Raw genomic sequence first — 24349 nt, 5'->3', positions numbered from 1 at the left:
CAGTTCCCTTCATACCACCCCACCCCCAATGGGGCTGAACCCTAGGGTTCCCCCTAGGGTTCACGCTTGGCAAGGGAGCATCCCATCTCCACAGTGGTGCAAAGGGAGCTGAATGCAATTGAGAATCAGACTCTTGAGATTCCGTCTTCATTTGCTTACGTAGCTCTCTTGGTAAATTGTGTCCACGGCCAGAGCGCGCCCATTGTTTTTCCTCAAATACCACTTCTTCTTCTCCCCCCTCCCCCCACCATCCTTCTTTTGGCAAGATAAGAGATGGTGGTTTCAAGGGCCGCTAGGCAGTTGCACCTCAACATTCAAGTGCAAAAACACTACAGGGTCACATCCTGATGTGAGTGAGGCACCTCAGCAAGGAACCCTTAACACCAGCTCACTAGAAAGGACAAACAGAAGTTGAAATGTTTTAATCCTGAAAAGGCCTCGCTGCCCTGGCTTTGCTTCTCCCTGTAAAACCTATAGCATTTTAAAAGCACTGAAACAGTGATCCGACACCCTGAGAGGTGAATTACTGTGTCTAAGCCCTCACAGAGGAGCTGAAGACCTTCAAAAGCCAGGTGGAAAGTAGAAAAGAAGAATGGGTTAACATTGCCTCCCTTTGCTTGAAGAGGCTGTAGTTAAAGCCAGGCCCCTTTGTGCCAGGCGCTGTAACACCTTGGGAGAGAGAAGTCCTGCGCCAGAGAGCGCCTCACCTCCGTGGCCATGGCGCAGAGCAAGGACCCGGGCAGCTGGGCAAGAGCAGCTGCCGCAGACCGCCCAGGCAGCAGCAGCAGCAGCAGCAGCAGCGATGAGACAGGCCTCCAAATGTCTTCCTCGACTCCACAACCTGCTCCCAGCGTTGTGCTCTGCAGGGACAGGCTCAGCCCATCCCCTGCAGAGCTACAGAGCAAACACAGACAGTCTAGTTCTTCCTCTCTTCTTTAAAGCAAAGGCCTGTTTCACTCCCTCACGAATTCAAGCGAGCAATATTAGACTGCAACTGTCCCATCTAGGACTCAGAAAAAGATCTCCTCTAAGACCGTCCCATCTTTTTCCACTGTCCTTCCTACTGCTGAAAGGTCCCCCACAAAGGCTTTGCCCCCCCCCCGAGTCCCCAAGGTCAGATAGTGCCTGTCATGCAGCATTGCTTTTCCTGCTGCTTCCCAGGCTTTGCATGCAGTTCCCAGTCACCAGACAGCCGTAGGAATGAGTGCTTGCAAAGCCCAAATGAAAGGAAAGGGGTTTCTTAAAGGAGCATCTTCCCTTTCTGCTATTGAACAAGCTTGGGAAGAGCTCAGACTTACTGCCTCATGCGGTTTACGTCAGGCCTCTTGGACTCAGGTGGTGTGAACCAGCAAGCAGTTAGTTTTGTTGTTGATTTTTTGTTTGTTTGTTTTTCTTTAAGGGAAGACCAGTCTCTCACAAATGCTTGCTCCATCTGCCTGGGTTGGCACCCCCCCAGGGCAGAGAGCTTTGCAAAAGGGCAGCTGGGGGCAGTCATTGCCCTCTGTGCCCAGCGTGCCCTCCAGAAAGGCCCCTTTGAGCAATGGGGCAGTTGCTCTGCTGTTGCCAGATGACCCTCTGCAGCCTGGGGGTGTCTTGGGGCGAGCAGGGAGGATCTTCAGTCTTCTGGTAGCTCCCAGCATAGACACGGGTGGGCTAAGGATGGGGGAGGCATGGGGGAGTGGGACTGGACACAGCCCGGAGGCATTTTGAGTGGGGGATGTGGGCAGCAACACTAAGCCCGTGCTTCCAATATTATTTTGGTCAGGTACTGTGGGATTTCTCCTCGGGGACTGGGTCGCTCCAATGACATCAGCTCTCTGCCTGGCTTTCAGAAAGGCTTTGTTATTGTTGCAGAAATTGAGGCAAAGCAGAATTAGCAAACCTACCTCCAATCAATACAGCCAAAGGTAATCACTCCCCACACCGTGCTCTCTGTGCACAAGCCTTCCTGGGTAAACTGTGACGACACACTGCTTGGGATAATGCACTTTGGTTGGAAAACAGTTATGTTAGCAGCTGCACCAGCAGGGTTGGCACCAAAATATCCTTCTGGGGTTGTTTTTCTTGTTTGTTCGTTTTTTTGTGCTTACAAGCTTTTGCCTCCTGAAGTCAGTCACGGGGCACAAAAAGCCTTCGAGCAGGAGCAGCTCTGAGCCTCTGTCCCGGGGGCTTTGCAGGCCATGTGGGCAGCAGGTCTGTCCCTGGGCTGTCCAAGCTGTTTGGGGTCAGCTGCCCTGCAGGGAACAGCGTGCCCTGGGGAGTGTGAGCCTGTCCCAAGGTGCCGCATTTCAGCTGTGCTTCCCCGCTGCCCAGAGAGAGCCCGGAGAGCAGTGCTCCCCATGTATTGACGGCTGGGTGGCCGGTCCACACAGAGGGAGCAGGCAGCCCCGCAGCTTTGTCCTTAAACAAATAGAGCTGTGCTGTAATCGCCATGGAGGCGTGGTGGACAGCGACATGCTGGGCATGATGGGCCTGGTCTGCCAGCGTGCTACCCTGCACAAAGCTTTCTTCCTCAATCCCAGTTCAGCACTGTCCTGTGGTCAGCTGGACACTGTGGAGTCTGGCCTCCCTCCTTGCACCTTGGCCAGCCTGGCTGTCAAGGCAACAGGAGTGTTGCGAGGCAACAGTTCCTTGCCCGCTCCTGAGGGTCCTGAGGTCCCTTCTCACACTCCTTTTATGAGCCTTTTAGCGCTCGCAGGCATTTCTCTAGAACTGGAGACAGGAAGTTACCCTTTCATTTGAGAAACCATTTACTCTTAATACATTGCTTTGGCATTAGTAGAAAACACAAAGTTTGTTTTCCTCTCAGTTCAGGGAGTAAAAGAAAGGGCCTTTCTCTCTTGCCTGTCCCTCTAAAGGAAGGAAATGAGGTGCAGAGGAGCTGTGTCAGGTGACAGGGTGAGGCAGGAAGGGAGGCTGTTAGGGAGGAAATAGAGAGGTGGAGATGAGTTTTACTTTTCAAATGAAGTGTCAGTCCAAGGCCCCGTCATCTCCCCTCACTGTGCTGAGGAGACCTGTGGGACGGAGCTGTCACCCAGCATCCAGCTGGGTGAGCTGTGGGTAGAGCGGAGCAAGTCCCTGCGGGCAGTGCCAGAGGGCCTGATGCTCCAGAGTTGGTTTTTGGGAGCTCGGGGAGCATCAGCAGGGGCTGCTGTCAGGGCTGCTGCGGGTCCCAAGGGCACGCGGAGCTGGAGGTGCCTCTGCGTGAGCTGGGAAGGTCTGTGCAGAGCTACAGGTGCCACGAAGGCAGGCGCTGCTGTTTCGTGGCCTCCGTAGGCCAGCTGCTCTCCCTGCAGCGCCTTTTGGAAAGAGTAGCTGTCGGAATGCCAAAAAGCCACGCTTTTAATAAAACCTGTGGAAACCCAGAGGTGTCCCAGTGACAGCTGGGAAGTGTCTCAAGCTGCTTCATACCCAGTTGGAGGGGTTGGAGGTGCACAGAGGCAGTGCTGCTGTCTGGCAGGTGGCTTTCTATAGGAGTGCTTTTCTTCGGGCCTCGTTACGGACATAAATATCCAGCTCTCTTGTCGTGTGAGGTGCCCGCCGAGTGGCAGCCCATGCAGGACAGGGGTACTGAGGCCCCGCAGTGCAGCCGAGGCTCCCACCACCAGTCAGGGTGGCCGGGGATGCCTCCAGCTGCCCAAGGCCCCGAGCAATTCTCTGTTAGGCCACGTGGCTTCCCAAACCAAAGCTCCCCTCTGCTTAGCCTGGGTCTGGCGCTCGAGGCACAGCCTTCTCCCCAGGTTTCTGCTTGAAGGATTTAGTCCAGCTGCCCAGAAGCTTAACGCTACAATATTGTTTCATCCGCTTCCTGGGAGAAGGGGTATGACAGCAGGTCTGCTGCCATTTCTGTCTGTGGTGCTCAGGACGATGAAAGCATCTTAATTTTTGCCATGTTCAGAAGGACTTAACGCACTGCCTGGTGTCTCCAGCCAGGATCCTGACCAAGCGCCAGTCAGTCTTTCTCCTTGTCCTGAGATCCGTCCCTAGCATACTTTCCCTGCCCTCTTTTTTGTTTGCTCTTCGTGTTTAGGGCTTTCGTCTGCAGCAGTGTTTGCTGAGGGGATGATGTGGGAGCTGGCAGTTGCCGGGTGGCTGCTGGTGGTTTGCCTGAAGCTCTTTAGAAGAGTGGCGCAATTCAGAAGAGGTGCTCTTTTGGGATGGGCACTTAGGAGGTTATCTTAGGAGATAACCTAAAGTGGCCGATGCGTTTGGAGACGGTCACTGCTCAGAACCACCGGAGGCCGACGAGTGACTGCGAGCGCTGGCGCCTGGGGGATATGCCCACATTTGGGGCGAGGCGGGGGGGGGTCCCTGGTGCGGCCGTGCCTGCCCTCCCCCCCCGCAGCCCCGCGTTGCCAGCAGCCCTCTGTGAGGTGTCGGGGCCCCCCACGGGTCACAGTGGCCCCTCACTGGTCACAGTGGCCAGGTCCCCTCTCCCTCCCAGGGCCCACGCTGGCCCAGTGGCTCGTAGCTCCCGCGGGAGGAGGTGCTGGCGGAGCAGTGCATCCGTCCAGGGAGTCCTGCCGCGATGGGGGTGCTGCGAGTGCTCCGAGGTGGGGGCTGGTGCCGCACTCGGCACCCAGCCTGCCGGCCCGCTCGATGGGGGTGACGGGGACCAGCTGGTGCCCACATTGCTGGCTCGGGGAGAGTCGGGGTCATGCGCTTGGGGCCAGCTCCAAGCTGCCCCCGGGCTGCTCTTCTCCAGATTACACAGAGCCGGCTCTGCCAGCCTCTCCTGTTACCCCGTACTCCAGCTGGGGAGACGTTTGCCCCAATTCAGGGCCCGCCCCTGCGGCTGCTGAAGCAACGCAAACCCTCCGCTTCTTTCCTTCCAGGTTTCTTCACTTGTGTAGGTCCCCAGTCCGGACCTGCGCGGGGTGAGGACGGCGGCAGGGCGGCTGGCTCTGGCCCTGCGGCCGTTGCTACCTTTGCCGCCGTCGTGACCTCTCTGTTGGACCGGCTGCAAGGCGTCGAGGTGAGGTGGGGGCATCCCATGGGGCTGCGTGGGGCTTCGAGGGCTCCCCGTAGCGCCCAGCTTCCCCAGGTGCTGTGAGCTGATCTCGCTCAATGGCGCCTCTGTCCTCCTGCCGTGCCTCCTCCCAAAAACCGGATGCTGCTGGTGGCGCTGAGCGGACACTACCGCGCACCCTGCTTTCCTGCAGGAGGTGGCAGCGTCCCCGGGGTTAGGGTTAGGGTTTGGGTTGGGAAATCCCAGCGTGGGATTTCTCGCCCACTCCCGACGGCTGTGCTGAGCGGTGGCGGCGGCTCGTCCCTGGCGTCAGCATGGCGGAGCTGATGTGAGGGCGACACGTCCCATTGCTGCCGTGTGCGGTGTGTCCCCAGGATGGCAGAGCGGAGATTTACCGCGAGCTGGAGAGCGTCTTGTGGCACGACGAGAGCCATTTGCAGAACTCTGTCGTGGACAGAGTGATAGCGGTGGCATTCGAGGACCTGCAAGCTGCCCAGGTGAGCTTGTCCTCTCTGAGGGTAACCCCGGACCCCTGCGCTTGGCACGTCTGTCCTACAGGAGAGGCTTCGGGGACGGGTCCTGGCAGGGGGTTGGGGCAGTGACCCGGGAGCTGTGCAGAGAGGTGGCTGCAGGGCTGTTTGTGAGCGAGGGACAGTTGGAGTCGAGTTACCGGTTCTCTGTCCTGCCTCGAGGCCAAGCTGTGGGGGACGGCCAGTCACGCTGCTGTCACGCGCAAACTGCTGTCTTTCAGGGTGTGACAGCCGCTGTGAGGACGGACGCTAGTGGTGTCCTGGTGGCACTGGCCCGCTCCCACTTGCACGACGTGATGTCGGTGCTGCAGGGCCACCTGAAGGCTCTGGAGGGGATGTCGGAGGAGTTCGTCCTCATCACCCTGCGCAACCTCGCTGCCCGCTACGGTACAGTGCCCGGCCTGCTACTCCGCGTTACAGTGGGTGACAGGCAGGAGAAGGGATTCGTCACCCTGGCCAAAACAGTCTGGGCTGCGCTGGGCTGGAGGGAACCTGCTGGAGACCAAATGTGCCGGGCTCTGCCCCACGCTGTCCTCCCCATGCCCCAGGGCTTCCCCGCACCCCTCGGGGAAGGCAGCTGGTGGTACATGGGTGCCCTGGCAGGAACCCTCCCCATGCCAGGGCCTCCCCCAGGGCTTCGGCAGCTCTCCCGTCCCCCTGCCCTCTGGCATGGCCCCACAGCCCTGGTCTGGCAGCGTTGCCGGGGGACAGAGCCCACGGGCCGTGGCAGCTCCGGCTGACGGCAGCCGCCCTCCGCCCCACCGCCCCTGCCCTTTCTGCAGCCCTGCAGTGCGTGCCCTTCGTGGAAACGACGCTGTCAGCCCTGCACGGTGTGCTGAGCGAGGTGGGGAGCAGCCGGCTGCTGCGCACTGTCTGCGGCGGTGAGTGTCGGCGCTGCGGCCAGGGCCCGCGGGGAGCGGAAGGGGCCAGGGTGGCCCTGGGCGCCTCGCTGGGGTCTCGGGGCAGGCAGGGCAGGGCTGAGCCGCAGTGAGCTCCAGCCTCAGCAGCCCCCAACTGCCCTGAACGAGCAGGAGCAGCGGGTGCTGCCGGGGTGCCTGTGGGCAGGCCGGGCCGGCGCTCGGTGCGGCTGCCCCAAGGAGCTTGTGGGCTTTAAGGGAGAGCACAGGAAAGAATTGCCAAAGCCTCCAAGCTTGTGCTGAGGGGCCAATGTTTGGGAAGAAAGAGGCAGGGGCTGCAGCGGGCAGTGGTGGAGGGCAGCAAGGCTGTGTGGAGGAAAAGGTGTGCTGGGGCGGAAGAGGGGAGAAACAAGGCAGCATTTCAACCCAGGTGTCTCAGACCCTCATGCAACGTGTGCCTGAAGGCAGACCTGAGGCCTGGCGAGCCTGGCGTCGGCTTAAATCAGGCTCGGGGGCCTGGTTGAAACGAGGTCTCCTGCTGGTCAGAGACTTTGCCACGATCCTGTTTCCCTTCTCATGCTGCAGTTGTGGAGCAGTGGTGCCGAGGGATAAACACGTACTTCCGCGAGTGGGAGAAATGTGCCTTCCCTCGCCTGGGGGCGGCCCAACTCTGCGCCCCTGTTTACCCACTCTTCCGCTACGTGGGCAGAAACTGGCGGCGCTGTGAGGAGGAAGAGGTGAGCGTTGCTGCTTCTGCAGCCGTGGGCAGCAGCAGGGACGTCTGCAGGGGCCGGTGGGGCTCTGCAAGGAGTCAAAGGGAGCAGGCTGGCTGCGAAAGGGCCCCGAGCCGGGAGCCTGCGGGCAGCATGCCGGGGCCAGCAGTGCCAGCTGGCAGGCAGGACGGCAGCTCTCCTTCGCGGCTCTGTGCCAGAAAGCAACAGTGCCCGGCCTGCTACTCCGCGTAGGAATCCCAGGGCCTTTTTGACAGGGCAGGCTGAGGGTGTGCCGGGAGGAAATGCTCTCTGTGCTGGTGAGCGAGCCCTTCTGGCCAGGGAGAAGGGACAGTCCCCTGCGCGGGAAGGGCAGGCTGGTGTCTGGGGGAGGCGAGTGCTGGAGAGACCCTCAGCCCTCACCGCCGCATGTCGCCAACCCTCGGCAGGTCAAGCAGGCCGTCCTCAGGGCGATGGGTGCCATGATGGGTGTCCTCCTGCACGCGGAGCAGCACCGCGAGCGCGCCTGGGAGCAGCTCCTCTGGCTGCTGCACCAGTATCGAGAAGTGCGGGAGCCCTTTGGGGTGACCACGGTGAGGTGTTGCGCAGGGCACGGCGCAGCCGGGCGCTGTGCGGGTGCCGCAAGGTGTTGGGGAGCTGCGGGGTGCCGGGAGGAGCTGGGACCCCTTTGGGCAGGAATGGGGAACAAAGGCCAGAGGCTTCCTGGGCTCTTGCTGGAAGAAATCAGCAAGGCAGGAGGGCCAGGAGGGAGCGGTGAGTCGCTGGAGCGAGCAGCTCAGGACGGGAGGCTGCGCCACTTCCCGGGCTGGGGGGGGGTGCACAAGGAGCTCTGCCCTCGCACCCAGGGCTGCATCCTGCCCCTGGGACAGGGAGAGGTTGGGGGCGGGGAAACGTGCCAGGAAAGGCTGTCCCAGCAGGGCTGTGCAGAGGAGACCTCCTGGTCTCCTGCTGCTCTGTGGGAAGGACGAACCAGAAGCCCCATGCGGGGCTGGGCTTTCCCTGGACGTGGGTTCAGGCCATGGCCTCTCCCAGCGATGCCGGTTTCTCCCTTTCCGGGCGGCTGGCGGTGAGAGCCCCCCTCGCCCTCTCATGCTCCCTTGCAGAGTCTCAGCTATTTCCTGGGGGCTGTGGCGGACGTTCAGACCCTCGTGCCCCGGGCCAAGCTTCTGGCCATCAACGCTGCTGTGCACCAGCAGGTAAGGCCTGGTGCCACGTTGCTGGCCTGAGGCTCCTGGGCAGCCTCAGCTGCAAAGCTCTGCGTGCGCCCGGAGCTCTGGGCTTTGGTGGTGGGGCCGCGCCCAGAGCTGCCCGTGAGACGAGGGCTGACAGCACAGTTTCTTTCCTGTCCCTCTGCACACCGATCTGGCTTTCTCTGAAACACACCTTGTTCTCACAGCTCTGTGACAAGATCGAGCCACCCAGCCCAGAGCACAGAGCAGAGCTGTGCCGCTGCGCCGTGCTGCAGGGTGAGGAGAGGAGAGGCAGCGCCGTGCCGCCGTGTGCTGGCAGCTGTGTCACAAACCTACCCGGGTGCGAAGATGCTGGTCACTAATGCTGAGCGTGATTTCCTCCTCGCAGCCCAAATTTGCCCCGCGGAGACAATCGTGTTCCTGTACTGCAAGCTGAGGAGCGGGAGCAAGGCTGATCGCGTGGCAGCCGTGGAAGTGCTGCAAGCTCTGGTCCGCTCTGATGGTCAGTGTGCCAGGAGAGAGAAATGGAGTCCCCCCGGGATGCTGCTGCTTCCTCTGCCATCGCAGTCTGGCCCTGCTTTTCTGTCCCACTTGTGTACAAAAAGCCAGGGAGCTGTGAGGAATCCCTCCGGAAATGGGGGCTCGGCCTCAGCGCACACCTCTCCTTGTCCCTTGCAGCTGCCGAGATGAGGGAGAAGCTGCCCCTGTTTGTGAAGCTTGTGCAGTCTGTGCGTGGCGACCCCGCGGCCCAGGTGAGCTGTTTTGGGCAGGGATGGTGCCACGGTGCTGCCGCGGGGGCAGAGCCACCCTTTCCCTGGCGCAGAGCCTGGCGGGGCTGTAGCAGCAGGCAAAGGCAGGGCACAGGGCTAAAGCCCAGTGGCGACAGTGGAGTGTGGGCTGCTGCTGCACCCTTGTCGTCTTGGCCCAGCCAGAAGGGCTGCAGCGCTGCGAAGGCAGCCTGCCCTGGGGCTGTGGGCCGGGGTCATAACAGCAGCCTCCCTGGCAGGTGAGGAAGGCAGTTCTGCATTTCATCGGGGAGCTGCTGCGCTCCAGTGCCCCGGGCTGCTCGGCGTGGGACGTGGTGGGGCACATCTTCAGCGAGTTCAGCCGGGCCTCGGGCAGACTGGTAAGGGCAGAGCAAGGCGCCAGGGCTGCGTCCCATGCTCCGACTGTGCTGTGCTGCCACGGGCGTCCCTGGCAGCAGAGAGCTGGGTGCAGCAGGGCCGCCACACCGGTGCCACGGTGGGAGGGGGCTCTGCATCGCTGTGCACCATAGGGTCTGGGAAGGGGCAGTGACGGGTGTTTCCCACCTCTGTCTCGCAGGCCATGGGAAGCCTTTGTGCGGTGGAAGCCCGGGAAGAAAGGGCTGTTCAGCGGCTGTGCGGGCATGTCCTGGGCACGCTGGACATGTCTGCCAGAGGGGTGGCCAAAGTGAGTTGTCCTCCGCCTGCCGCTGCTTCTTGCCTGGGGACGCTCTTCCTCACCCTCCCTGTGGCCTGAACCTCTCCCCGACACACCGCGGAGTGTGTGCGGCTCACGGAAACGCACCAGTCCTTTCCATGTGCAAGCTCTGTGAGCAGTGGGGTTGGGGGTGTCCGAGGCTTTCCTCTGTGCACTGGGACCCCTGTCTTAGCCACTAAAGCAGCGGAGAAGAGCTGGGGTTTAGCTTTGTGGGGCCGGACTTGCTTGTTCAGCGCATGCTGCGGCTGACTCGAGCCCACTGGGCATGTGTCTTGGCCACATCCCGTACATGAGATGTAGGGGCTGGTGGGGCCATAGGAATCCTGTGTCCCCTTGGAGTGCAGAGGTGACCTGCCCCCTGGGGGTGAGCTGTGCCAGCAGCTCTCATCAACCAGGCAGCCAAAGGGAGGGGGAAAGGAGTGTGAAGCACGGTGGGCAAGAGGGAGAGAAGGTGGAGGAGAAAGGCAGGGCGAGACCGAAACCTCTGAGTTAGGGGAGGCCCGAGGCTGAAGGGCTGGGCCGGTGCCAGAGAAGTGGCAATGATGGGGGAACAGGGATGGAGAGGTGGAAATGCCGGCGTGCTGAACGGCCTGGTTCTTGCCTGCAGCTCCTGTGGCCGAGGCTGCTGCGGTACGTGGTGCCAGCCCAGTACACTGGCATGCTGGTCCCACTCTGCCGCTGTCTGCGTGCCCTGGCTGAGAGACAGGAGAGCGCAGGGCGCGAGGAAGAGGAGGCGGCACCCGAGGCTCTAGAATCTGAGGAGCTAGGTGGGGAGCAGAAAGTCCTGGCATGCTGCGCCAGGCTGGGTGTGAGCGGGGCAGCGCATATCCCTGTTGTCCCTTGGCGGCCCCACGCAGGAGGCCCGGGGCAGTGCAGGGCAGAGCAGTGCCCTTCGCTGGGTGCGAGGGCTCTGCCCCGCGTGCCCCTTCCCTGGCGGAGCCGCCTGGCACTGCTGCAGCCAGCTCTCGCCGGGGGCCTGGGGGCTTGTTCCTGCCATGCCGGGGCTGCCTTCAGCGGTGGCTGTTCAGCCACGGGAGCCCAGCAGAGCTGGTGTGGAGGCGGCGCAGCCGGGTCCCCTTTAGCCACATGCGGGGATGTGGGATGCGGCACGAGGAGGGCCGGAGGGGCTGGGTGTCTCACGCAGCCTTTCCTTCTGCCCGCAGCCCCTCTGCCGGCTCCCCAGGCCCTGCTGGCTCGCCTGCTGGTGAGTAGTGGGGCCCCAGGGAAAGAGCTTTTGAGGCCCGGGCAAGAGGAGAGGCGGGGAGAGATGGTGCCGAGGCCAGTGCCAGGCACCCCGGGAGGAGGCAGGAGCTGTCGGAGGCAGCCTGAGCCTCCCCTGCCCCTCAGGGGCTCCTGCTCCTCCTGGAGGACGGCAGCACCTGGGTCAGCTGCCTGCTGCCAGCTGGGGCAGTGCCAACCTCCCTGCCTGCCTGCCTGCCTGCCTATGGGGGCAGCTGCAGCTCTTGGGGCAGGCGTGAGCCCGTCTCCCTGCTGCCCTGGCCTAGGTGGTGGCGGCGGTGTCTCCGCACGCGGGCGGTGGCCGTGGAGCAGCGGCCCTGCAGCTGCTGCAGGCGCTCCCCAGCACGATCCATGGAGCCGTGGGAGCAAAGTGGGCCGCAGAGATCCCCCTGCTGCTGCAGCACCTGGCAGGTAAGGTGCGGGCAGGCGGGAGAGGCTGGGCCGGCGGAGGGGCAGGAAAATGCCTTCAGCTCCCCAGCCTGGTGGAGGGGAACGGTCCTGGGTTTGCTGGCTCTTGTCAGCCCACTGGCCTGAGGCTGTGGGGCTTTGGACGGCAAAGACCACCCCTGGGCTCTGCTGTGGAGCCCGCTGGAATAACGGCGAGGGCTTTTGCTTCCTCTGGCTTTGCAGGAACAACCGCAAGCTCCCTGCATGTGGCCGAGTGGGAGAGCCTTCTGCTTAAGGTATGGCATGCGTGTGGGGTCCCCAGCTGGATGGGGCAAGCAGGGGACAGGAAAAATGGTGGGAGGACGGAGCAGGGCAGGCACTTCCCGAGCAGCCTGCACTTGCCCCGGCCGTGGGTGCTGCGTGCTCAGAGGATGTGCACAAGACCCTGGTAAGGGGCAGGTGAGCATTTGCTTCATCGTCCTCTTCACCCTAGTTCCTGAGAACTTCGCTGGAGGTCGTTGGGAGTGAGGCCTGGACGGTGGGCCTGAGCCGGGAGCTGAGCCAGCAGCTGGGCAGCTCTCCCCGCCTGTCCTGGGAGAAGGTTTGTTCCCTGTGCGGTGCCGCTGCCGCTGCTCACGCGTCCGAGGGCTGCGCCGGAGAGCCCTCGGGTCGCTGGGCATGGGTGCCAGCATGGTGGGGTTGGCCGTGGCCTGGCCCTCTCCCGCCAGGTTGGGCTGTCCCCACAGCCAGGGCTCGGCCTCTTCTCTTGCAGCGCTTCCTGTACAAGGCTCTCGGCACGGCCCTGGCAGCTTGTGGGTGTCTCAGGCACGTGCAAGAGCAGACACTGAGATATCTCCAAGAAGCCAACTACCTGGAGCTGTGGCAGGCACAGGTGAGCTTTCCTCGTGTCGCCCTGCTTTGCCGAGTGTCCTCGGCGTGTCCCCAGGGCAGAGGGGCTCTGCGTGGCCTGCTCCAGCCTTTGCTGGTTTTCCCTTCACTGCTGTTTGCCGTGGGAAAGGTCCTGCCTGGCCAGTGGAGCTGGTGGGAGCAACTCCCTGTTTCTGCTGCGTTGCAGGGAATGATTTCAGTTGTGTCCCGCTGTGCCGAGAGCCACTTCCAGCTGGCCTTGTCCTCGGTGAAGGCGTTCATGGGCACTTTGAAACACCAGAAGGTAAAGAGCCCAGGGTGTTGTTGTTAGAGCTGCTAGAGGTGCGCAGGGAGCCGAGCTGCCGGTCGTGTGCAGAGCAGCTCCTGCCTCGGGAGCGTGCGGAGTCCCGGGCACAGTGGGGCCGTGGGCTGATGTCTCGGTGCTTCTCCGACAAACCCCCAGCAGAGCAACACGGTGAGGACCCGCGCTACTCGCGCTGCGCTCATGGTGGTGTACGGCAGGATGGCGCTGCGTGCCCCCAGGGAGCAGCTGCTGGCCCATATCGAGAGAGACATCGTGGGGAACGTCCTGCAGCTCTACCGAGAGGGCCGCCAGGTGGGTGCTCGGGGCGCAGGGCATAGCCGGCCGGGTGCTGCCAGCTCCGGCCTCTCCTCACCCTTCCCATGCGCACCTCTCCCATCGTAGCCGCGCCAGCGCTGCTTGCCCTGCTCCTCTGGGCCGGGATCTGTGGGTCTTTCTGGCCAGCAGCTGGGGCAGCTGCTTGCCTCCCCGTGAGAGGCTCCTTCCCAGGAGGGGCGAGGAGAGTCCCTTCCTAGGCCGCGGGTGCCGAGCTGGGGTCTGCTGGGCTCCCAGAGGGCACAGTCTCCTCCCCGCACTGTGCTTGGAGGCAGGTTCCCCAGCCCTTCAAGGAGCTCAAAGTGTGTTTTCCTCCCCTGCAATCAGGATGCCCAGCTGAGGCTCTCCCTGGTGCAGAGTGTCACCGAGATCAGCCTCGCCATCGGGGCTGTGGGCGCCTGCCCCAGGTTTGAGCTCTGCCGCAAGCGGGAGCTGCTGCAGACCCTGCTGGTGAGTGCCCAGAGCCGAGGCCGTCACGCAGGGGTGGCTGTGGGCTCTGCCGTGGGGCAGGTTTGCCCAGAGGAGCAATGGTCTCCCGGGGCGGTGCACGAGCTCCCAAGCTCCCCGAGCCTCGTTCCCAGGGGGCAGGGTGCTTGGGTGCTGGCACTTGGAACCGTGGCAGGGGAGCGTGGGACATTTGGGTGCTGGGGAGCTGCTGCCTCGTCCTGCGGGACCCTTGAGGGAGCCATGGGGGTTGAGGGGCCAGTGCCTGCAGGGTCCTGCAGAAGAACGCGTGGCCGGGGTGGGCGGGCAGGCTCTCCCTCACCCCTGCCCGCTGCCCACTTTGCGCGTGTCTCTCTGTGACTTGCAGGAGGTGATTCAGGAGGAGCCGCAGGAGTCGCCGGTGCACCCCCGGGCCATCGTGGCCATCGAGCAGTTGAGGTAGGGTCTGTCCCCGGGACTGTGGGAGTGGCTGCGTGCCCCAGCCCAGACAGCCGGTGTGGCTGGAGCTGAGGGTGTTGGATTTGGGGCTGTCGATGGGGACAAAGCCAGTGGTGGTGTGACTCACTCTGGAGAGTGCTAGTAAGCCCCCTCTCTGTCGTCCCTCCCTTTTTCTCCTGGCAGCAAGCTGAAGCCCCATCTGAGGAGGGAGGAAAAGCACAACCTCCTGGCTCAGTGCTGCCAGGGCGTCGTGCGCCTTCGTCGCCCGGAGCAGATGGCAAAGGAAGGGGAGACGGGGGCAGCTGCTCCACACACATCGGTACCTGCCGGCGCTTCTTGGCCACCCCTGGGCGGGGGCCCAGCTGCGGGCGCCCCGCACTCTGGCAGCCGCTGGCTGTGCTGGCGAGTGCATGGGGTGCCCGAACTCAGTCCCCCTTTCTGGTGCCAGGGTGTGCACGCGCTGTCTCTGCGAGTGCTGGGGCAGCTCGTGGCAGCCCTTCTCCGAGCGGAGCCGGCCCCTGTCTGCTTTAAGGACCTGGTGCAGGTGAGTGTCCCTGGGGCGGGGGCGGGGAAAGCGTCGCTGCTGTCAGAGCGGGACAGAGGCGTGGGGATCCTGCTGCAGGGCTGGTGTGAGGAGGGGAGCTTCCCTGCAACTAGGGGTAACACCCTGCTGTGGCGGACAGGGAAATGGTCCTAGGTTCAGGCCCCCTTGCCCTAATTTGGCACCCAAGCTTTTTCCCATCGGCAGCAGCCTGCTTGCAGGCAGCTCGCAGTGTCCTGCCGAGCCCCCTGGATGAGCCAGAGCTTCTCCCCAGCCGCAGCCGTGTGCGAGGGGTGCTGCACAGGTCAATGCTGCCCGCAGCGAGAGCCCAGAGCAGGGAGGTCCCCACAGGGAAGGGCTCCTCGCCTGGGGCTGGGGTGCCCAGAGAGACCGGGGCTGTGCAAGCAGCAAGGCCGAGGAAGGAGGGGGCTGGCGAAGGGCTTCGGGTGGAAAGACGCCCGTGGTGAGACAGGTGTGCCCGTGCCCAGGTCCTGCGGCGCTGGCTCACCTCGGCCCACGCATGCGAGCGGGAGAGGGCCCTGCAGGTCTGCGTCCAGCTGCTGGGCACTTATGAAGAGCGACGCGAGCACAGGGTGAGCAGGGACCATGCGCGTAGGGAGAGCTGCCCCAGCAGGCGCCGGGTTGTGGGTCTCCTGGGGCTGCAGGACGGCTCCTCGTTTGCCCCCTGCCCAGCCACAGCTCGGGGGCAGCGTGGCCGGGAGAGGGCGAGTGGCCGCGGGGGCTGCCAGTGACCTCTTTGCCTGCCTCTTGCTCCTGCAGCGAGGCCATGCGTGCGAGCAGTTCGGCTCCCTGGCAGGACTGCTGGGGCCTCTGACATGCGACGTGTCAGCCGTGTCCCGCCAGCGGGCAGCGACCTGCCTCGGCCGCCTGCTCCAAATAGGAGGTGAGGAGAGTGGGCAAGACTTCACGTCCCCAGCACGTGGGGTCGGAGTTTCGCTCCCCCTGAATGTGACTCCCCTTTCTCCTGGCTCCAGCCAAGACCACGGATGAGGCGGCCTGGAGCAACGAGATCAGGCGCCTGTGTCAGAGGCTCAACGCCGTCACCTCTGAGTCTCTGCTCACGACCTCCACCAACATCGCGAAGGTAACTGGCCCCCAAAAAGCAGGGAGGGGGCCACGGTATATGTGTGTGTGTGTGCGAGTTTGCATGCGAGTACTCCTGTCAGGACATGAGTTTTGCATCTGAGCAACCCATGACGTGGTCTCTTCTGTTCCTGATTTCTCCCCAGCTTGTTTGCAAATCCTGCCCCGCAGCCCAGGCCACAGACTTCACGAGCGCCATCGTGGAGAGCTTGCTGTGCGCCAGGCCCATGGGTGTGTGGGCCGCTGGGCGGTGGATGCTCACCTTTCTGGGGGAGCGCGGGGAGCAAATCTTCCAGGAGGAGGTGAGAGGGGGGTGTTTTTTCTATTCGCCTTTAGCTGCTCTCTGTTGTTGACCATTGGCCCCGAAGAAGGACGGGGAAAGGACGCACCGAGCCATTCTTTCTCGCCTTCCTGCTTTCAGGTGCCCCAAATGGTGACCATCCTTTCCAGCTGCCTGCGCAGCACCCGGCAGAGCACGCCCAGGGGGTTCGCGCTGCGGGCAATGTTCCTCCTGGCCCGCTCTCACCAACAGCCGGTGCTCGACAGCCTCCTCCAGAAGCGCCTGCCCATGGACAGGTCTGTGCCCTCGGCCTTCCCTCTGCAGTCAGAGCCAGCCCCAGGGCGCACCTGCCTGCGGGGTCCCGCGAGGGAGCAGGTGGTTCTTCCCCGGGGAAAGGCTGAGCGCTGCAGCATCGTGGGCTCGTGTCTCTGTCCCGAGCTGGGCATGGCCAGCCCCGTTGCAGACAAGGAGAGCCTTTGGCCTCTCGTGAGGCTGTTGCAGGTGCCCGAGGCTAGCTAGGGGCTCATGGGCGAGCGTCTGTTCTCTTGCAGTGACATGGTGGAGCTGTGGAGGAGCCTGGGAAGAAGCACCCTGGGATGCCACATCCTGGTGTGCTTAACCAAAAAATTAAGGGCAGCTGGAAAGAGCAGCCACCAGAGGGACTGCTGCACTCAAGAGCTGGGCAGCAGCCAGGCTGCCCTGGAGCCTCGCACGGTACGGTCAGCGGCAGAGGCATTTATGCCACTTCACGCCTGCTTTCCAACTCGTGCTTCAGCGTGAGGGAGTTTCGTGCCCTTTGCGGGCACCCGTGGAGCCTGGCGGGGTGCTGTGCCAGGGGGGTGGAAGTGTAAGTGGTGTGGGGAGTCGGGACAGTTTGCTGCTGCCGGGCCACAAGGCTGTCGCTGCAGTGAGAATTGGAGACAGTAAAAGCCCCCCCAGGGTGGCAGGGAGACGTGGACAGTGGGAAAAGCCCTTGTTTTACCAGGTGGTTCTTGGTTGACTTTCTCTGTAGATCACCCGCGCCCTCTCCGAGGTGCTGGTGGTCCTGCGGAGCAAGACGCTGGTCCAGCACCTGCTTCCCTCCCTGCTTCCCAGCCTCCTGGGGCAGGTCAGCGAGACGCTGGGGGAGGAGATGGCACTGTCCCTGGGGGAGCTGGGCAGCAACGACACACCGGGCAGGTGAGGAGCGGCTGGGGCAGGGGCAGGGGTTGGCCTCTTTGTGTGGTTCATGGCCTTGCAGGCACACCCAACTGTCCCACTGGTGCAGGGCTGCCTGTAAACTCTGTGTCGCCAGCTGGGGCCATCGTGAGGCTCCCCACAGTGCCATGCTCTGCCCACGCTCCTGCTGTGCAACGGCAGGAGCAAATCGGTGCTGTGTGCCACCTACAAGGCACTCTCCCCAAAGTGCTGCTGAGCAGAGCACTTGGGGAGTGCCTTGGGCGCCTGGCGTGGAGTCAGCCCAGGGACTCTGGGCTTTCTCCTGCTGTCTGTGGGTTTGGGGCAGGACAAAGGGCAAAAATGCCAGTTTTCAGTTAGCTTGAGACTTGAAGACCTTGGAGCGTCATTTCAGGGGTACTTTGCCTGTCCCTTGGTGGAGTTTAGGATGAGCGGAGGAACAGCTCCCCAAGTGGCTGAGCTGCTTTAGCTCTGCCAAAGAGAAATCTGCCCCCAAACTTCTGCCCCTGGAGCTTTCTTTGGGGTTTTTTTTTTTCCCCCACAGTCTTTTTGTGGAGACCTTAGAGCTGGTGCTGGCGAGGTGCCTGGAGGAGCGCTGGCTGCGGCTGCTCCGGGAGCAGGGAGTGTGGGCATCCCTGGCAGACCCCCAGGCTCACACCGCCGGCGTGTGTCTCCTGGCGAGGTGAGAGCCCCCACAATGTGTCCTGCCTTGTCGCGGGGGCTATGCCCAGGGAAAGGGCTGCTGGGACCTTCCTTCATGCCCGGGAGCTCTGCTGAGGTGCAGAGCAGCATCTGCATTGGAGTCGGTGAATTTGGGAGTTGTGGCCCGTGGCCGTCCTGTGTGACTGTGTGTCACGAGCCTGCTCGTGCTTTGTGCGCAGCGTGCTGATCCGCGCAGAGCTTGTCCCGCAGCGCCTGGTGCAGAGCCTCTTCCCGTGGCTGGGTTCACCCTCGGCAAACCTGCGGCTCACGGCCACGGCTTTCTTTGCTGAGGTGAGGCAGCAGGAGGGCAGGGAGGGCTCGGAGGGGTCCTGTCTTGCCTGGCGTGAATGGCGTCCCGATGCTAGCAGCCCCGTGGCTTTATTGCAGCTGGTGAAGGACCATCTGGTGGAGAAGACGAAGCTCCTGAAGCCCCTGCTGAAGGCCCTACTAGAAAGATCACGTGACCCCATCAACACCGTGCGGCAAATGGCCATGAGAGGCGTGGGCAACATGGCCAGTGGAGCACCCACAAAGGTGAGACGGCCTTTTCTGCGCTCTGAGCACAGTCCGAACTCAAGAGGTGCCAGTGGAGAGGTGTGCGGGGCTTGCGGAGCCTGGAGAGACGAGCAGAGGCAGACGTGGGGCTGTACTAAGGCCGCGCTCCTCGCTCTGATGTCAGCAGGGTAGCAAAGGGGAAAGTGGATGCAAAGCGGGGCTCCTCAGGCAGGGGGTTGCTCTGGGCTTGCTCGAGCAAGTGCAGCCCTTGGCGCCATGGTGAAGGGCAGCGGTGGGAGGCAGGGATAGTGAGCAGCTTGTGCACCTGTCGCTCTGCAGCTGCGGAGGCACAGGGCGGCCGTGGTGGAGGTGCTGTGCAGGGGCCTGGAGGATGTGGCCGGTGCGGAGGTGGCTGCCGAGAGCCTGCTGGCGCTGGTGAAGGTGCTGGGGCAGCTGAAGGCGAGTGCCGTGGGCTCTGCCCTGGCAGACATCGCCAGGTCCACCCGGGCGTTCCTGGGGGCGGTAAGTGAAGCCACTCGTTCTCATGTTGGGCAGGCAAGAGCCGTCCTGGGGCTGCCATCCCCCTGTGGGCAGTGCCGCGCTAGTGCCAAGGGGTTTGTAGGCGGCACCCTTGTTAGCACCCGCCACATAGGCTTTTTTGTTCGCAGGAGGAAGAGGTGCTGCGTCGCTTGGCCTTCACCCTCTATGGGACTCTGGCCTCGTCTGCCTCAGGGAGGAGGTCCAGTTTCAGCAGAGAGGTGGAGGAAGTGTTTCCCAGCCTTGTGCTGCACCTGCGGGACCCAGCCCCAGCTGTCTCCGATGTAAGCAGCTTTCTGCTATCTGCAGATCTGCAGAAAGCCCTGTGGTGCCAGCAGAGCTGTGGTGCTGCTGTTGCTGGTGTCTCTGCAGGCCCTCGCTGACAGCGCGGCAGCGAGGTTTCTCCCTCCCTTGGTGCTGCGGGCAGGCGCTCAGCGTCCCTGTGACGGGCCAATGCTCTTTTCCAGGCGTGCAAGGGTGCTCTCCACCTGTGCGCCCCGTTTCTGGGGTCAAAGAGGGTGCGGAGGCGCATTGCCACGAGCGCTGGGCTGAGCGCGGCCGAGCTGCAGGACGAGATCTGCAGTCACCTGGTGAGCGAGCTCTGCACTGGGGCCTGCGTCCCTGCAGGCGGGCGGGTGGCTGCCCTGTGGCTCCTGTGCCGGCTGCAGGGCACCCGGGAGCGGGTGGCGCTTGGAGCCAGAGATGAGCTCCCACGTGCCTGCTCTGCCCTAGGCCCAAGACTGCCCCGCGCTGCTGGAGAGGCTCTTCAGCACAGCCCGGAGCTGCTGCATGGGGAGCTGCCAGGCGTCGCAGGTGACAGCCGTCACCGTCCTGGGTGAGAGGCAGTGCAGGGCTGTCGCGCTGCTCCCGGTCACGTCCCTCGGGTCGGGGCCGGGGTTGGGCTTCAGGGCTGGAGCTGGGTTTGGGACTGGGGCCATGCCCTGATGGCTGCACTTCCCCATGTGCCAGGCATCATCCTGGACACAGCGCCAGCTGAGTGGCTCCAGCGATGGGACCTGGCGTTCTTGTGGGGAGGTAGGTGACAGAGACCGAGCTCCCACCCCACGTCCTGGGGAGGTGTCCAGAGGCCCCGCGAGCACCAGGCCAGGGTGGCTGGTGCCGAAAGTGGGGGGGCGGGGGGGGGGGTGTGGAATGGGGAGAGAGGACTTGCACAGCCCCCAGGCTCCTGACCAGGACAGCTGCCCCCAGCTGAGCACTGTGGAGCTCCGGAGGCCATGGGGGGCCATGGGGAAACAGCAGCCGAGCACCCACGGTGCCTCCCTCTGGTGTCATTGCAGCTCAGCAGAGGCAGTGGCACGCCAAGGCCCCCCCGTGCGTGGCTGGCGGCAGCAGCGGTGCCCCGTGCCGGGGGCCCCAGTAGCCCGAGGCTGGAGGACAATAAAGCTCCATCCGCATGAGGAAGGCGCCAGCTTGTTTCCAGGCTCTGTGGGGGTCTTGCGCCGGCCCCGGCCCTGCTGCCCCCAGGATGTGGCCCCAGTGCCCCCGGCCCAGCCTGGGGCCCTGCCTGGGGCCATGGGAAGCAGAGAGATGGGGTGAGGGAGGGCACTGCAGACACTGGAGAGGCCACTGGGGACAGTGGGGTAAGGGGGGGCCTGAGGCTGAGAGGGGCCCCGGGGCGAGTGGAGGGCCCAAGGGGCGAGTGGGGGCTGCAGGGATTGAGGGGCACTGGGAGCCCCTGGGGGTGAGTGGGGCTGCAGAGGGGAAGGGGGCAGGGCCGCTCTCCCAGGGCTGGGAGTGGGGCCAGGCCAGGGAATAAAGGCTGAAGGGCCCAAGCCCAACGCCCCCAGGCTGCCCCACACCCGGGGCCGGGCCCTCCCAGCAGGGACGCCCCGGCCCTGGCCCTAAGCACAGCCCAGAGCCACCCAGGGCCATCCCAGGTGGAGGCTGCTGCCCCAAGCCCTGCACTTGCAGCCCGACGGCAGGGGCTTTGGGGGCCAGGTGCCAGGGCAGGCAGGAAGTGGTGAGGTTTGGGGGCCACCACCAGAGACTTGGGGAGGCATTGTGGAGCTCAGCAGCAGGGGCTGAGCTGGCTGTGTTTCTGGCTGAGAACGGAGAGCAAGTTCCCCACTTCTGAGCCCTAAAGGGGGCCTAAATCCTGGGTTCCTGGGGCCACAAACCCAGGCTAGTTAGGCCACTTTGAGGCCCAGAAAGGGAGCCTTAGTTGGCTGCCTTTGTGTCTGAAGACAGGCCAAGTCCTGCATTTTGGGGGCCAGAAACAGAGGCTTTTAAGTTTGCTGTGCTTGTGGTTGCAGACAGCGACTAAGGCCTCTGTTTTGGGGGCCTGGAATGGAGGCGTAGTTGGCCCTTTCGCATCCTCCAAGCAGAGTCCAAGGTTTTCCAGCTCCAGAAACAGAGACCAAGTCCTGTGTTTTTGGGACTCTGAGAACAGAGGCAAGGGTGCCTGTTGTGGGGACTAAAAGCAGAGGCCGAGTGCTGTGTTTTTAGGGCCACCAAGGGAAGCTTGGTGTTCAAGCTTCCCTGTTTTCAAGCACAAGAACAGGTGAAGGAGTCCTGCCTTTTGGGCTCCAAAAGAGAGGCTAAGTCCTGCCTTTTGGGGTCCGCAAACAGAGGCTGAGGTGGCTGATTCTGTGGCTGGAAACTGGGGCTAAGTCCTGCCTTGTGGGGACTTGGAAACAGAGGCAAGCTCCGGCATTTCCAGCCCCAAAGCAGAGGCTGAGGGGGCCCTTTTTGAGGTGGGGGACAGGGTGCATGGACCCTCCTCGAGGTGGGGTGGGGGTCCATCTGCAAGCACCCAGAGGGCAAGGAGACCAGCATGCACCAGGACAAACCTCCCATTGAGATGCTTTCATGCCAGAAACTGTTCTTTTGGGGGAGACGGGGGGGGGGGGTCACACCCTTGTCCAAGTCCAGCATTTATTCAACATTTCTCCAGTACTTTCAGCACTACTTAAGCAATTAGCTTCTAGGTACTGAAGCACTATTGACCAGGGAGTCAATATCAAGCCACCATTCCTAAGCTAATTGCTCAGTTAGTTCAATTAGTCAGCAGTGAGTCAACAGTTGCACAACACCTGGAAAGCTTATGGTGCTGTTGGATGAAGAAGCATGCCTGAGCCAAGCAAAAGGCCTCTTCAACAACTTCATTAACCACTCACAACTAACAGGTTCCTGGGGGCTGATGGGAGCTTTACTGAGTGCATAGGTCTACAGAGATTCTCCAAATAAGCAAGAAGGAGTGACAACACTAACAACTTATTCACAAATAACTCATTTAGATACCACATATCTAGGGCTTACATTGTTCTATTAGCTAGCTCAAAAGTAAGATCCCCATACCCCCAAAAAGGAAGACAGACAGAGCAAGAGAGTGCACAGTAAAGAGTAGGATGGTCTATCGGGTCACACCTGCACAACATGCCACCTGATAGGCAAGGGGTGAGCTGAACCTCACTAAGGCCCTACTGGTCTCAGGTTGTTATGAGAATGGAGCTTCAAACCCACACCCTCAAGAAGTGGTACACCCACACTTATGTGCCTGCCCCCCAGAGAGGGGTCTCCTGGGTGTCAGATTCAATGGTGGTCCCAGCCAGCAGCCTGACTTGAGGGGGAAGAGGCAGAGCAAGGCCCTGTTAGGGGACAGTGGTCAGCTACCACCATTCAGGCCCTCTTGTGGTCATCAATGATTCCCCTGCTCCTGATGTCTTCAGCTGGAGCCCGGCCTTTAAAAAGGCTGCCAAGCTCCTTCAAGCCTTCAGAAAGGCCACTGGGGCTCCTCCACCCCAAACCTCCCCCACTCTCCAGCTGCTCACCTCAAGGTCCCCCTCACCCCACCCCCCCCCCCCCACTCTCTTTCTATAGGCTGATGCAAATTAGGGCATGTGGCCTTTAGCCAATCAGGAAGGTATGTTCTAACCCTTTATGTGCATATTCCAGCCCCTTCACTATGATTGACAGATGGGAGGTGGTTACCACAGAATCTCCCTGTCCATTCACACCTCACAGGTTCACCAGGTGGTTTGACCAGGGATATGCTGAGTCCCTCAGAGGTCACTCTTGTAGTCAGGGAGGGGAGGGGGGCAGACTGCTGCAGGTTATTAACCAATTAGCTGCTAGCTCATGAATTCAGGCCCAAACAGCACAACATAGCCCAGTGTTTCTGAGACAGATTACCAGACTGTGGCCTGCCCTGCCAAGGCCTGTGTGCTCATGATTCACATCCCTTGCAAGAACCTTACAACCTCACGTGCCTTGTCACACACTGCACAAGTAAGGAGAGCCACTACCACCAAAGCTCAGGCCTCCTTTGCACGCGAGGCTGAGTGTCTTGCACCCTTGGGTGCTCACCCTTCCCAGCAACAACGGGGGCCTCGGTGTGCGTTAGGGGGACCAAGAACGAAAAACCAAGAGATACAACCACTGAAGAGGACGTGTTTTTAGGTAAGTGCTAAGGCATCTTCCCAATTTATTGCCATCCTCCAGCTTTCCTCTTCCTTCCCCTGCTTGCCTGAAGATGACACACGTGCACACAGCAGGCATACCACTGGCAACAGCCCTGCAGCTGCTGCCCTGTTACCGTCCCCAGGACACAACGCTGCCAAGAGCAACCCAGCCCAGCGTGGAGGGGCTGGATAGTGTTCCTGCCACGAGGCTGGTGGCAAACGGACCCACGCATCTGCTGTCCCCCAAGCAAGCAGCTTTGGAGATGGTTCTCTTTGGCCCCTAGCTGCTTTGGCCTGCTCCTCTGGGTTCCTACACAGCATCCCTCCTCACACTGAGGCTCTCCAGCACACACCATCATGTATCCGAGAGCAACAACTTCCTGGCCTGGACAGGAATCCAAGATCTCCAGGAGAAACATACCATCCTCCACCAAACACCTTCGGGTCAGTCACACCCACAAAACCCCATTTCTTTTTAGGCACTGGCATTAAAAAACCCCGCTATACCTGCCTCTAATAAGGGCTCATTTGACACACAAGCAACTCGCAGAGCACGCGTACATCGTATCTTGTCCTTAACAGGCGAAAGAACAAGCTGAAGAACTGCCTATCCAGGGCTCCCTCCTGCCCCCCACGAACAACAGAGCCTTCAGCTTGCACAGGAGCAGAGTGCCTAAACCTTGCACGAGGAGCATGCCACAGAAGTGGGATTAACCCTAGGTACCTCACTGAGTTTGAACAGCACTGAACAGCCACCTCTGGCCGTTCACTTGCCACAGAATAAAAGAAAAAAAATTTTTTTTTTTGAAAAGCAATTTTAGTGGCACTGGTGATAACGGGGATGCTTTTGGACTGCAGCGCCAGGGACTGTGGCTGCGATGGACACGAGTGCTTGCGGAGTGGCCTGAAGAAGGCAGAGACAAAGGGGAGGCCCCTCTGGGTGAGCATGTGCCTCTGGAGTACCTCACCAGATTGCTGAGGGAGTGTGCCAGCATTCATTGCAAGAAGCTGCCCCAGCTCTCTTGCACCCAGAAGTCAAGGACACAGGCAGCAGTGGGGAGCAGCAGCAGAAGACACTAGCCCCACAAGGACCAGCCAGACTGCACCACTGCCAATAACTGCACACCTTCTGAGCAGGCCCAGTCCTGTAACCCACCATCAGCTGGCACCCTCTTCAAGCTGCCTCTCAGGTGGGTGAACAATTCAGGCATTTGGTGGCACCTGTGCCAAGGACACAGAGCCTCCCCCTCCACTGCCACAAAGGCTGCCTGAGGACACGACGGAAGTTCTCCCCAGACATGTTTACGAGGCAGCTCACCACTGAATTTCCTCTTGACTCCTGG

General features: G+C 62.0%; 1 protein-coding gene across 1 annotated transcript; it reads left to right on the top strand.

Moving 5' to 3' along the window:
• Positions 1-2454: 2454 nt before the first annotated feature.
• LOC138068520 (maestro heat-like repeat-containing protein family member 2B) lies at positions 2455-23617 on the top strand. Its single transcript, XM_068956348.1, has 41 exons — positions 2455-2539; positions 2969-3049; positions 4836-4975; positions 5344-5466; positions 5721-5886; positions 6282-6380; positions 6942-7093; positions 7516-7659; positions 8191-8283; positions 8484-8553; positions 8666-8779; positions 8956-9029; positions 9284-9403; positions 9601-9708; positions 10346-10637; positions 10902-10942; positions 11858-11965; positions 12137-12256; positions 12440-12535; positions 12695-12847; positions 13196-13318; positions 13680-13750; positions 13934-14069; positions 14199-14294; positions 14780-14884; positions 15072-15195; positions 15287-15396; positions 15542-15697; positions 15817-15971; positions 16227-16389; positions 16688-16854; positions 17396-17533; positions 17733-17844; positions 17941-18087; positions 18388-18570; positions 18717-18869; positions 19053-19175; positions 19318-19420; positions 19555-19620; positions 22921-23004; positions 23150-23617. The coding sequence occupies exons 1-41, from the start codon at positions 2455-2457 to the stop codon at positions 23197-23199; spliced, it is 4944 nt and encodes a 1647-aa protein (XP_068812449.1). The 3' UTR covers positions 23200-23617.
• The last annotated feature ends 732 nt before the right edge of the window (positions 23618-24349 follow it).

The sequence above is a fragment of the Struthio camelus genome, chromosome 10 (genome assembly GCF_040807025.1).
Source record: "Struthio camelus isolate bStrCam1 chromosome 10, bStrCam1.hap1, whole genome shotgun sequence".
Taxonomy (NCBI): Eukaryota; Metazoa; Chordata; class Aves; order Struthioniformes; family Struthionidae; genus Struthio; species Struthio camelus.
The sequence above is the reverse complement of the archived record's forward strand: the minus strand, read 5'-3'. Positions and strand labels throughout refer to the sequence as shown.

Coding starts and splice junctions, on each gene's coding strand:
- LOC138068520 (XM_068956348.1), top strand. CDS start 2,455: ATGCTGGGCATGATGGGCCTGGTCTGCCAGCGTGCTACCCTGCACAAA. Junction 15,972..16,226: donor AAGCGCCTGCCCATGGACAG/GTCTGTGCCCTC, acceptor GTTCTCTTGCAG/TGACATGGTGGAGCTGTGGA. Junction 18,870..19,052: donor CAGCCCCAGCTGTCTCCGAT/GTAAGCAGCTTT, acceptor GCTCTTTTCCAG/GCGTGCAAGGGTGCTCTCCA.